We start from the raw sequence: 12499 nt of genomic DNA, 5'->3' as shown, positions 1-12499 counted from the left end.
TAAGAACCTTTACGAGTTCGTTCTCGCAGCTCGCAGACTCGACGAAGCGTGGACTTCCGAGTAGATCTGGATCGACCAGGTCTGCATCGATCAGTCAAACCATCAAGAGCGATGCCACCAAGTCACCCAGATGGTAATACTGTATTCGAAGGCAAAGATGACGCTCGTATGGCCTGAGAAGATGCCAACACTTGACCAATTGCCGCCTGGAGTGGGAAATCTTGACCCGGCTCCTGAGCATGAAGCCCAAGCATCTGTCTACACTTCCTCTTACTTTTGGGAAATCATCGATGAGTTCAATATCGGTAGGGCCTTGCTTTCCGAATCAATAGCCGGCTGGCTGCCAGCCCTGCTTAAGAAGTCTCATTGGTTCAGAGTGTGGATCGTACAAGAAATCCACCTTGGCCTCATGCGTCCGCATGTCTCTGGCAACCACTACCTACGACCTTCACGTATTCGAAAACACACTTTGGGGAATCTAGGGACTCGTACACAGGGAGAAGTCGGACGGAAGAAGATTAAAGCAAACATTCAACATTTCCCACAGGGAACACTGCGGAGTGGTCCCGCGCGAGCTAGTATCAGATAAAGGAAGGCATGTATCCACTCTCCTCAACGAGGTCTCTCCAATCAATTTTCTTTTTCGCCTTCTCCTCAATCATGAGATCCTGTCTCTTCCACACAACCTCTACTAGCGCAATGATGATGCTGTAGTTCCCGATGCGCCTGCTTGACCCGCTTGTCTCCATAAGATCCAATATCCGAATGCGATCTACGTCGTCAGAGACACTGCAAGCCAGAATGAATAATGGCCAAGGACTACTGCAGATATTCATTTCCCAGAGTATGTTGAGACCTTTGCAAAGAAGATAATGAGGGTCGACTACAGGCGTTATCGTCGCAGGGATGATTTGATAGAAATAAAGTACTGCAGCGATACGGTACAGCTCTGCTGTGGAGATGATACGTGCGTTATCAATAGTACCAGACGTTGAGCCAGGATGAGTTACTAGTACTTGCTGCAGGTCCAGGAGACGATTTTCTATTCGAGCTAGTATCGTAGGGTGGCTGACAAAAGGATTGGCGGTGTGACACACGGAAGTATCTGCACGAGGCTGAACGCCGCGCAACTGGTTGATACATCCGATCAGTTCGAGTACTTCAGTGGAGCAGCCTAGCACACCGATGATCTGACAAGAATCAGTCACAAGATCTTGTTGTGAATCTAAGCCCCGATGGCCATGCATACCTTGCTATTTTCAGGCGTGTCGTCTGGCAGTTTGATTTCTAGGTCCGTCGTGTGCGGTGGGTACGTATACTGGCTGAATATGTAGTGGTACCGAAACCAGGGCTTCAGAAACTCGAAACCAGCGGCGGACTTCACCTTCTCCGGGATAGTATCGAGCAACAACTTGGCACCTTCAAGGTGCATGTGCCAGGCTGTGTCTGACTCATCGAAGACCTGTGAAAGTCAGCAACTTCAAAGTGTTGGGTTGTGATCAATGCGCTTACACCGTACACGCACAACATCATCGAAGCTGCAAAATGGCGGGTTCTGGTCGCATAATCCACGTGTTGAATTGACAAGGTGGCAAGGCTGTCGCTCAAGTCCTTGATTGCTTGAAACTTATGCTTTAGCGCCTGTTGTGGGCGACCTAAGTGATAGCATGCTATCGCCAAGGTTGTATGCAATATGCTTCGCGCAGACAAGTCGGGTGACGAAAGGGCCATGGGGATCAATGCTAAACGGAAGCCGTTGGACTCGTCATCGATCGTAGTTGTCATGCGCGCTATCTGCATGTCGTCTGTGCGTAATCAGTCACAATGTCTCTACAGGACAGACTCTGGGGCCATACAGTGATTGAGTAGCATGCCATCTTGCTCACAAATTTGAACATGCCCCATGGGCATCGGGACCATGGTCGACATGGTGGCCATCAACCCGTGCTTGATAAGATCCTGTACAGCCAGCTTGGAGCCGTTCAGGTCTTCGACGACTGTATTCAGGAAGGCTAGACAGCCGTCTTGCTGCTTCAGGTATCTGGTAATTACCTTCTGTTCTTTCACTTCATATCTCTTTTGCTTGCGCCGGCCGTCTTGCTTATCCGGCCAGGCCAGGCGGATGCCATAACCCTGACATGTCCGTTGACCTTTTTGGCAATTGAGACAATATGGCAATGCTCGATCACACCCAACCTTCCGCTCTGTAGAGATGTCAGCAAGACCATGTACTTTCAGGATCACTATGGCGTGGCCTACGCTTGCACGTCCAGCAATTGGTCGATGCTGTTGGCATCTTGTATTCGCCATGCTATTGCAAGCTCAATAGTGATGTTTAAGGCGCGTATAGTCTGCTACAAGATGGTGCGGCCGTGTGGTTTAAGTACTTGAAGCATCTGGTTGGGAGTTCAAGGCAAACATGTGGCTGACGGGACCATGCTAGCTTTGGTGGAGTCGTGACTCAGCGAGAGTCCTCAGCCGTATATTGCAGGCTCTGTCATGTGACGCATGTACAATTCGGTAGATCACTGTACACGGAGAGAAAGACCGGCGGACTGTAGATGGACGGAGGTCGCATGTGTTGAAGAAGTCGAGATGCTGTGATTGAGGGCGATTAGTCGCGCTAATTTGACGGAGGTGCAAGCAGTTAAGCTGCAGACGCAAGTGTGGCGCGCGGAGTGCGCAAGTTATCTCGATATGAGCATCAATTAATCCTGAGAATAGCAAGAATATCAACGCATCATCTACTTGAAGCGCGTGGGGAACATGAGATTGGTGGTTGTTGTTTGAACTTTGCAGGTGTGGTGTTCAGCGTGACAAGGGTCTCCCGTGCACGTGCCTCCTTCATTGGGCCCACCTCGCTTAGGTATTTTCGACATGTTCGATCTCAGCGAAAACTTCGACTTCGACCGCAGACTAACCACACAGCCAGCAGCAGCCATGTCGAGGCCTACAGTATCCGTCATCAGCCCTAAGGGCGAGAGCTCTTCCGAGAGCATCGCTGTGCCCAATGTCTTCAAGGTATGCGACCCGCCGACCGCTCGAGCACGCAATGACCGCACGCGCTGCAAATACGTGGAACTGGGAGCGAGAGAATGAGGGTGCAGAACCTGCATTCAAAAACAAAATCTCGAGTCTCCCGGTCTCGATATTCGCAAGGCACTGCGAGCTGCAAGAGTGAGCATTTTCGACAGCAGAGCTGGTGGCTAACGAAATTGCAGGCGCCCATCCGCCCCGACATCGTTCACACCGTGCACACCGGAATGAACAAGAACCGTCGCCAGCCCTACGCTGTCTCTGAGAAGGCTGGTCACCAGACATCTGCTGAGTCATGGGGTACCGGTCGCGCTGTTGCCCGTATCCCCCGTGTCTCTGGTGGTGGAACTCAGTGAGTAGTGCAAGCGATCTCAGTGCTCGAATTTGCTAACGATTCTTCAGCCGTGCTGGTCAGGCCGCCTTCGGTAACATGTGCCGCTCTGGCCGCATGTTTGCGCCCACCAAGGTCTGGCGCAAGTGGCACCAGAAGATCAACCTCAACCAGAAGCGTTTCGCGACCGCCTCCGCGCTCGCCGCCTCTGGCAGCCCTGCTCTTCTCCTCGCCCGCGGTCACGCCATCTCCACCGTCCCCGAGGTTCCCCTCGTCGTCTCCTCGACCGCCTTCGCTGATGGCGCCATCAAGAAGACCTCCGCCGCCGTTGCCCTTCTCAAGGCCGTCGGTGCCGGTGCCGACATCGAGAAGGCCAAGAACTCTCGCAAGGTCCGCGCTGGTAAGGGTAAGATGAGGGGTCGCCGCCACAAGCAGCGCCGTGGTCCTCTTGTCATCTACAACCCCGAGGAGGATGGCAAGGACCTCGTCCTTGCTTTCCGCAACATCCCCGGTGTCGAGACCAGCTCCGTCTACTCGCTCAACCTCCTCCAGCTCGCCCCTGGTGGCCACCTCGGTCGCTTCGTCGTCTGGTCGTCGTCTGCTTTCTCTGCCCTCGACAAGATCTACGGCTCCACCACCGAGGCCTCTGCTCTCAAGAAGGACTTCCTCCTGCCCTCCACCATCATGAAGCAGCCCGATCTGTCCAAGATCATCAACTCCAGCGATGTCCAGAAGGTCCTCCGCCCCGTCCGTGGCGGTGCCATCTCCAAGCGTGGCGTTGTACAGAAGAAGAACCCTCTCAAGAACTTCCAGGTCCAGCTTCGCCTCAACCCCTACGCCGCCGCTTTCTCGAAGCAGAAGCTCGGCCAGGCCAAGGTTGAGAAGACCAAGGAGAGGTCCGGCGAGTCTTTCGCCAACCTGTTGGCTGAGAACTAAGCGCGCTGTTAGCGGGAACAGTTTCTTAGGTCACTCACGGAAATGAATCATGGGGCGGGCGGCTAGTGTAGCTGTCTGAAAATACCCTACGGGGTTTACTCTTCCAATCTTTTCTTCCACTGTGTCATGTCGTGATGCAATTATACCCATTATCTACCCTTGCAATGCAATTCTTAGCGCTTTACGTTTACCGTCTTCATCACTCATCGCTCATGGCTTCATCGCTCCACCGCTTCATCGTTCTATTTGCGTTCTGCACCGCAATCGCACAAGACTCAACTCTTCTCACGCCTGCCCATCAAATCTACCCCCCGTCCCCTCCCCCCTCTCGATCCCAAACATCTCCAAGACAGCATCCCTTTTGAACATGATCGCACAATCCACAGCATTCGGATGCCCCGCTGCCAAATGCGCGCCAGCCTCATACAGCATCTTGACCACATCATCGTACCCCTTGAACACGGCGCCCGCAATGGGACTCTGGCCCCGCCCGTTCAGCGCGTTCGGATCCGCGCCGGCGTCCAGCAACATCTTCGCAGTTTCAGCGTGTCCGTGGTACGAGGTCAGCATGAGGAGCGTGTCTCCGGTGGCGTTTGTGAGGTTCTTGGGGACGCCGGCAGTGATGTATTGGTGCAAAGTGGTGGTGTTGCCTTCGCGGGCTAGGTCGAAAAGTTTCGCGGCGAGGTCGAGGGCGGCCGGGGGTAGATCTGCGACGGATTGGGGGGGTTGTGATGCGCCGTTTGTAGGGGCTGCGCTGGTTGTGGATGAGCTGTTTGTAGATGCGCGGTTCACTGCCTCTGCGGTGGGTGGGACGCCGTTGGATGTATTTCCTGAGGCCATGGTAGAGTGTGAAGCGTGTGTGATTGCAAGACGTATTGTATTGACTAGAGTTAGTAAGATATGTACTACTTGAGCCCCTTCAAACGTTCAGTCCACCCTAACTTGGTACCTGAAAATGCATCGGAATGTCGATGACATAACCACCGTTGGAGCGGGATGACGCACGGCCGAGTGGTGAAAGCGCACACTAGCGCCATTTGGAACGCGACTCCGCGGTTCGTTGACAAGCTCCAGGAACACAAGCAACACAACTTCAACGCCACCCCGCCCTCACCAGAATTGCCGGGCTGCGCAGCCTCACCCAACCGGCCATGGCTTCTCCGCCGCACATGCCGTCGTTCACGATGCCCAAAAAGCGCGGCAGCATCTCGTCGCTGTCGTCGGCGCAAACCAAGAAGCGCAAGCCGTCACAGCTCCGCAACGCTTTTTCGCCGGAGACGGAAGGCGTCGGGTCGCCAGCGCGGTTCTCGCGCTCGCCATCACTCGACAGCATCGCCACCACGTCGGTCGTCAACGGGGCAGGCGGCAAGACGAAGAAGCGGAAGAAGAACGCGGACGATTCGAGCATCGCAGGGTCCAGCATGCGCGGCGGCAAAGGCGACACGCGCAGCGCGCTGAACGGGGACGGCGACGCAGACGGCAACGCACAGGACGAGGAGGAAGACGACGACGACATGATGGACGACGACATGGACACGGCGCTCGAAGGCGGGCAGTCGATGGCGGACCGCAAGAACCTCGAGAAAGAGCACGAGCGCGTCCTCATGGAGTACATGACGCCCTCGCAAGCCGACCGCTACGCAACATACCGCCGCATCCGCCTCAAGCGCGAGACGGTCCGCAAGCTCGTCAACCAGACGCTCTCGCAGTCGGTGCCCCAGCCCGTCATCATCGCAGTCACATCGTACACCAAGTCGTTCATGGGCGAGATGATTGACCGGGCGCTCACGGTGCGCGACGAGTGGGCGGCGTCGCGCACGCACTTGCCCAACGCGGCGCTGCCGCCACCCGTGCTCGCGCAGTCGCTCGGGCGGCCGTCAGCGCACATCAAAGACGCGCGCAACAAGCCGACCAACGCGGACATTCAAAGCGCGGGCCTGTACTTCAACCAGGTCGACCGGGCAGAGCCGATCTGGACGGAAATCGCAAAGGACGCGGGCTTGCAGGAGCGGCTGAGGCAGTGCGACAAGGGCCCGCTGACGCCTGGACATCTCCGGGAGGCGCTGAGGCGGTACAAGAAGGACCGCGATGGCGGGGGCGCGGGGTTTGCGGGGATGAGTCTGGAGGGGGTGGAGAGGACGGCAGCGAGGACGGGCGGGAAGAGGCTGTTTCGGTGAACGTGGATGGTTATGCATAGCGAAGGCGTTGGGGAACGGTGTCTAGGTCCGCGGCATCTTCATCACGGTGCCAGTTGGCCCCGTCAGAATGGAGATGAAACACGATGAATACAGCACTGGGAGATGATGAAATAGTACTGTTCATCTTCTCGTTTAGCTCTTTCGCATCGACGTCTACAGAGTGATTGGAATGGTCGTGCATAGCAAAGCACGTCTCCCCGTCTGCGGACTCTTGCACTCGCACATGCAGCTATTCAGCATCCACCGCCGTTGTCCAGCCAGACGGAGCACGTGAAACGCAGACGGTCGACTTTGCGCCATTTCAGGCCAGTTTGAACTTCAGACGCGCACGTGGTGCTGTTTGCAGAGGGTCCGCGGGAGAGAGGGCTAGGAGCGGGATAGCTACTTTGTACACGACGGGCGCGCAAAAGTCAGATGCGAAACGAAGCCGCGCCAAGGCGTGCTGGCGCAGCTCACGGTGAAACCTCAGGCATCATCCTCACACACGCCGCGCTGGCTGACGCGGTCGCTGAGACGGCGTGGCCGTGTGGGGGTTGCTGCCGGTGCTGTCGTTGCTGTCATTGCACTACATTGCATTCCAGGACGGTGCAGCGACGCGCGTGGACGGTGCAGCGACGCGCGTAGACGGCGCTGGTGCCTTGGATGGGCGTGTTTGCAAGGCGCGGGGCTGGGTGTGGGTGGTGTTGCCAGACGCGGTGGGGTGTCGAGGAGCGGCTGCGAAACACAAGCGTGGGCCGAGCCGTGAGGGTTGCCAGCATCAAAACGTCAGGCTGTCTCATGAGTGGTGGCACAGAGAACAGCGGTTTGGGAGTGCGAGTGCGAGGAGTGGGTGGGTTGTTCACTGTTCACAATGCAGGCTGCTATTGACGGCGGCGATGCGAACGGACGAGGGCTCGTGTCCGGTGCGCAATGCTCAGTGCTCAATGCTCAGTGCTCAGTGCTCAGTGCTCAGTGCTCAGTGCTCAGTGGTGTGGACACTGTGGAGTAGCGCAGTGCCAGTGCGGTGCGTGTTCGCAGCAGTTGTGTGTGTGCGTGCGTGCGTGCGTGCTCAGGGGCAAGGCAAAGCTTTGCAACGACCAGCAGCGGATGCTGAATGGACGGGCCCAGGGTCTGAATCGCCACAGCCAAGTGCACACAAACACCGCCAAACGGCAGACGGGCAGAACTGGCAGACTCGCTGCGCGCTGCGCGCTGTGATTGCTCTCCCGCGCCAGCGACGCGGCGCAGCAGTGCGCGGGCGCTGAGTGGCCGACGAACGCAGGGTGTGGACGGCCGTCTACCAGTCTAACCCCAGCCCCCAAAATAGCTCAGCCTAAGCGCCCGGCCGCACGACGATGCAGCGGCGCCTCGACCTCAGCAGTTGGCCTTTGCAGCACACCCGCGTCCTCTGTCTCTGTGCACTCTACGCTGCATGCACGCTCGACGCCGGCCGCCCACGATCCCCTCCCTCATGCTCTCCGCCGGCAGTCGCCCACGACCTTGACCGCCGCCAACGCGCATCCGCCCCGTCGCCAATCACTCCCTCAGCGCTTCGAGGAGCCGGCATCCTCACCCACTCGCCCACCCGCGCGCTGGAGTCCTTCGCCTGGCCGCCGCACGCCCACTCGCCCACTCGCCCACACTGTCGCCTGTCTGCGCGACCCTCTGCTGAGGCCCCCCGGTGCGTAGACTGCCTCTCGCTTCTGCCTCTGCCTCTCGCCTCTGCCTCTGCCTCTCGCCTCTGCCTCTGCCTCTCTGCTGCCGTGCCCCGTCGCTCCCTCGCTCTCTCGCCCGCTGCCAGACTGCCTCGTCCACTGCCAGACTGCCTCGTCCACTGCCAGACTGCCCCGTCCGCTGACATGACTGTCCGACACCCGCTGACATGACTGCCCTCCAAAGACCCTCGCCCGCGCCCACTCCCGCGTCCGCCTCCGCGTCCAACGAGCCTGGACTCGCTTTCGCCCACTGCCGCCGCCGCCGCTGCTGCACCTCCTCGTGCGCCCGCCCGCCCCGCGCTGCCTCGTCCGCGCCGCTCCCCAGCATGCCGACAACCACGTCGCGCACCTACACGCCCTTGCCCTCGTTCGGCGCCGTCTTCGGGGCGACAGACCGCGACACCGCCACGACCGCACATGGCAACAATGTAGCCCACCGCACCTCGACCGCAAACACAGCACACGGCGCCCCCTTCTCGTCCTTCCACAACCACCACGACTCCCGCGACTCCAACTCGACCGCCTCCTCGGACAACTCGCCCACCACCACCATCTCCACCATGGACTCGTCCTCTGTCACCGATCCCTCGCCCGGGCCCTCGCCCGAGTCGCCCATGGCCAAGATTGCGAACCACTCCTTCGCCGCCGACTTCCGGGCACGGCGGCCAGAGACGTCCGACGGCGTGTCGACCGGCCACAACTTCTTCGAACTGGCACGGCCGTCCACGCCTGCGAAAAAGGCGCGGAACCTGAAGAACCTCGGCATCAACACAACCACTTCGCTCACCAACCTGCGCGCTCACGCACCCGCTGCGCCTGCAGTGCAGCCCAGCAACGACAAGAACAGCTCTGCGCCGCCTTCGCCCCTCTTCATCAAGCCGCCCACCCCACCACGGAGGCGGCCGTCCAACTTGAGCTTGACAATAGCAACCCCAGGCATCAACGACAACAAGCCCACAAGACTCGTCATTCCTTCGACGCCCTCCCTCAGCCGCCCCGCGCTACGCCACTTCCAGTCGTCGCCTTCGCTGCCGCTCTGTTCGCCGAGCGTTGCACCAGCCGGTGGCATGAAGTTCCCTGCCCTGCGCCCACTCGTGACCAAGAGCAGCGGCTTGTCCGAAGTGCCCTTTGAGATGACGGAAGAGGAAGAGGAGGAGCCCAATTTCGACATCCCGCAATCAAAGGAGGAGAAGCCTGCTGCATACCCCAACGGACCCATCTGCATATACCCCGCTGGAGTCTACCTCTACTTTGAACCGACCGCCGAGCAAGCTGCGTCTTTTGACGTCATTGTCAACGTCGCTAGCGAAGTCCAGAACCCCTTTACAGCGCAGCCCTCTGAGTCGCAGAAGGACCTCAATGCCAGGAGAGTGGACGGCCCGGCTGCGGAGAATGTTGACTTTGCCGCCCTGTCGCAGCAGCCAAAGTCTACGTTTGGCTTTGGCAGCGACTCGCCGACCACACCCAAGGCTACACCACCAGTCCTGCAGACGATACAGCCTGGCGAGATGGTAATCGATGGCAGGACCCACCGCACACCCGAGTACATCCACATGCCTTGGGAGCACAACACCGACATCGTCCCGGATCTGTACAAGCTCGTCAAGATCATGGACGACCGAGTCAAGCAGGGGAAGCGCGTTCTCGTGCATTGCCAGTGCGGTGTCAGCCGCTCTGCCAGTCTCGTCGTCGCCTACGGTTTGTACAAGGAGCCTGAGATCAGCGTCCAGGAAGCCTACGACAAGGCCAAGAAGCGAAGCAAGTGGATCGGGCCTAACATGAACCTCATCATGCAGCTTCAAGAGTTCCGCAACGGCCTCGTCAGGCAGAACCAGAACAGCCGCACACAAAACTACGGTGGCGGGCGAAGAAACGGCTTCCCCTCGTCGTCCAATGCAAACAACAGGTTCTCATGTCCGAACCCGGAAAGGGACGATGCTTCTGGATCCCGCACGCCCCAGACCGCACCCTTACCACCAGACAATGACTTTACGATGCAGCGCGCGAGTACGGGCAACATGATGGCCATTTCTCCAGGGCCGCTCTCTGCGCCGAGCGGTGCGTTCGCAGCGCGATTCCGCAACTCTTGGGATTCGAGCCAGTCCAGCTTGGACCTTCCTGCCAACTCCACGCCCACTACGACGCCCTATGTCGACCCCAAGGGTCACGTCGTGCCTGTTGTCCAAGTCCAGGTCAACGGTTCCGCCTTGGCGTCACCATCCGTCCCTAAAGTCGTGCAACCTGCGCCAGAGCCTGTGCTGAAGGCGCTCTCGGTCCCCAATTTCTCGCGTCAGCTATCACTGCGATCCTACTCGGATGCTCCTGTAGAGCGGTCGATTGAGACGAAGAGCACACACCTGGCGCCGTTGGAGCCCATGGGCTTTGCGCCTCTGAAGTCTCCTGCCGCTCTGACTTTCAACATTGCATCGTACAGCACGCAGCAAGACCAGGACGATGACTACGAGATCAAGTCTCCAGTGAAGACGTCGTTTGACCTGCCGTGGCCTTCCGAGTACGACGAACCCGCCCCATCGCTCTCCGTGCCTAGAGCCCAGAATTCGTTCCGGCTCGGTGCCCCACCCAAGTCGCCCATGTTTGCGCCATCGCTGTCGGTGCCCACATCTCAGGACTCGTTCCAGCTGGGGGTGCCGCCCAAGTCACCCATGTTTGCTCCACCGCGCATGACATTGCCAAAGACACGAAGCGATCGCAGCGACAAGCCTCGCAACTTCCTACCCTTCCGTGCTGCCGAGGCGTCCAGTCAGCCGTCACACCTTGCATCTTTCGCTACGACTGACGGCTCAGACGCTGCAGCGACTTCGACCGACTTTGCTTCTCCCACGTTTGGTGCTTTCCCCGAGAATGCATTTGGCTCTAGCGCTGTTGCAGAACCAGAGCTGAAGTCGCCCAGAGCTGTTGCAGAACCAGAGCTGAAGTCGCCCAGAGCTGCAGAGTTCCACATGGCTCCGCTCAGGCCCAGGACCGACGACGAAGATCCGTTTGGTCTCACATCACCCACCAGGAGGGACTTCTCGTCAGGCAACTCATTCGACAAGCTGGCAAGCGCCTCGAGCTCTCTGCACTCCAGCGACAACCAACGCCCGGCCTTTCAAGCCATTCTTCCCCCTGCGCACCAGAACTTTAGTGGCTTTGCTTCGCTCGATGGCCATGCACGCACGCCATCAACACACACGCTGGAGCAGGCTCCAATGCAAGCACCTCCACCGAGGCGGAAGCTCAACATTGACTCGCGCATCGAACATCTGAGCACGTCTCCGGAAACAAACGTAATCGCTGCGACACCAACGCAAGCGACCAGCGACGTGTCACCGCCATCGAGACCCGAGACGCCGCGAATGAAGGAATTTCTAGCGACGCCTGCGAAATCGATCCGCACACGATTCTCCTCACCAAACATTAAAGCGCAAAGGCAGTTGTCAAAGCTCCAGTCCGAGATGGAGTCCAAGCTCGCGAACAGACCCGAGAGGCCCCAGCAAGCGATGGACGACCTGGATGCGTTGATGTCGCCTCGCGCAGAAGAGTTCACAAGGAATCCATTCCACCTCGACCTGACCTCGCCGACTGACGGCATCAGCCCAGCCTCGTCGGACGAGACCATCAAAGATGAAAAGAACAGTCACAGTTGGAGCGAGCCATTGCGGCAGTGGACACCGGAGAAACTCACAGTCGACCCTCGAAGTCCAGCACAACTCGGCAGCAGTCCCATTGTACGAAACATCTGGGATGTGTTATGATCGGCAACAAACGCACGGCCTCGAGTTGGCTTCTCCACAGATACGAAGAACGACTCGCCCACAGACCCGGTCTTGGTCAGCGCTGACCAAGCTGCGAGGCCGCGCCGGTCTGTGCGCCCAGCAGCAGCCGAGGAGCAGACTCCGCTCCACTCCAACCACACGCCCTCGGAGCTCTTCGGAGAAGGAAAGACACCAGGCGTTAGAGTTTGGTCGCTAGAACCACAAATCTCCGAGGCCCGCTAGCCCGAACGACGCGTCAAAGCGCGCATCGTCCCCAAGACCCGTCCACGGGGCCGGCCTGACACCGTCAAGCCCCGTGCAAGTACCTACTATTTCCTTGCTCACCTCTCCTTTGTTCGGCCATCATACCCCACGGCCCCCGACGGCGGATCACGTCGCGTTGCTTCGAGCAATGTCCTAGTTTAGCCGTCTAGTTCTGCTCGCGTCCATATCTTGTCTACTTGTACATGTACATTCGCTGCTGTTGCCGTGCCATACACGAACTCACTCGCTCACTTGCACATGCCCTCCCCGTCACCATCCACTATC

General features: G+C 58.5%; 6 protein-coding genes across 6 annotated transcripts; 3 read left to right on the top strand and 3 right to left on the bottom strand.

Moving 5' to 3' along the window:
- Positions 1 to 451: 451 nt before the first annotated feature.
- Positions 452 to 2771, bottom strand: M421DRAFT_426575 (uncharacterized protein). Its single transcript, XM_033594442.1, has 5 exons — positions 2260 to 2771; positions 1857 to 2204; positions 1513 to 1805; positions 1250 to 1462; positions 452 to 1190 (listed from the first exon to the last, which is right to left on the bottom strand). Exons 1-5 carry the CDS (start codon positions 2294 to 2296, stop codon positions 582 to 584), a joined length of 1500 nt encoding a protein of 499 aa, XP_033442998.1. The 5' UTR covers positions 2297 to 2771; the 3' UTR covers positions 452 to 581.
- Positions 2772 to 2940: 169 nt separating this feature from the next.
- M421DRAFT_77252 (uncharacterized protein) lies at positions 2941 to 4303 on the top strand (the record flags this gene model as incomplete). Its single annotated transcript, XM_033597304.1, has 3 exons — positions 2941 to 3021; positions 3222 to 3388; positions 3439 to 4303. 3 exons carry the CDS (start codon positions 2941 to 2943, stop codon positions 4301 to 4303), a joined length of 1113 nt encoding a protein of 370 aa, XP_033442997.1.
- Positions 4304 to 4588: 285 nt separating this feature from the next.
- Positions 4589 to 5143, bottom strand: M421DRAFT_77244 (ankyrin; the record flags this gene model as incomplete). The annotated part of the gene is made up of 1 exon (XM_033597303.1): positions 4589 to 5143. One exon carries the CDS (start codon positions 5141 to 5143, stop codon positions 4589 to 4591), a length of 555 nt encoding a protein of 184 aa, XP_033442996.1.
- A 220-nt stretch (positions 5144 to 5363) lies between these two features.
- On the top strand, positions 5364 to 6663 carry M421DRAFT_426573 (uncharacterized protein). The gene has a single exon (XM_033594441.1). The coding sequence runs from the start codon at positions 5488 to 5490 to the stop codon at positions 6478 to 6480; it is 993 nt and encodes a 330-aa protein (XP_033442995.1). The 5' UTR covers positions 5364 to 5487; the 3' UTR covers positions 6481 to 6663.
- Positions 6664 to 6763: 100 nt separating this feature from the next.
- M421DRAFT_426572 (uncharacterized protein) lies at positions 6764 to 7363 on the bottom strand. Its single transcript, XM_033594440.1, has one exon. The coding sequence runs from the start codon at positions 7278 to 7280 to the stop codon at positions 7059 to 7061; it is 222 nt and encodes a 73-aa protein (XP_033442994.1). The 5' UTR covers positions 7281 to 7363; the 3' UTR covers positions 6764 to 7058.
- Positions 7364 to 8362: 999 nt separating this feature from the next.
- M421DRAFT_77226 (uncharacterized protein) lies at positions 8363 to 11950 on the top strand (the record flags this gene model as incomplete). The annotated part of the gene is made up of 2 exons (XM_033597301.1): positions 8363 to 10735; positions 10949 to 11950. The coding sequence occupies 2 exons, from the start codon at positions 8363 to 8365 to the stop codon at positions 11948 to 11950; spliced, it is 3375 nt and encodes a 1124-aa protein (XP_033442993.1).
- Between the last annotated feature and the right edge of the window lie 549 nt (positions 11951 to 12499).

The sequence above is a fragment of the Didymella exigua genome (assembly GCF_010094145.1).
Source record: "Didymella exigua CBS 183.55 unplaced genomic scaffold M421scaffold_61, whole genome shotgun sequence".
Taxonomy (NCBI): domain Eukaryota; kingdom Fungi; phylum Ascomycota; class Dothideomycetes; order Pleosporales; family Didymellaceae; genus Didymella; species Didymella exigua.
The sequence above is the reverse complement of the archived record's forward strand: the minus strand, read 5'-3'. Positions and strand labels throughout refer to the sequence as shown.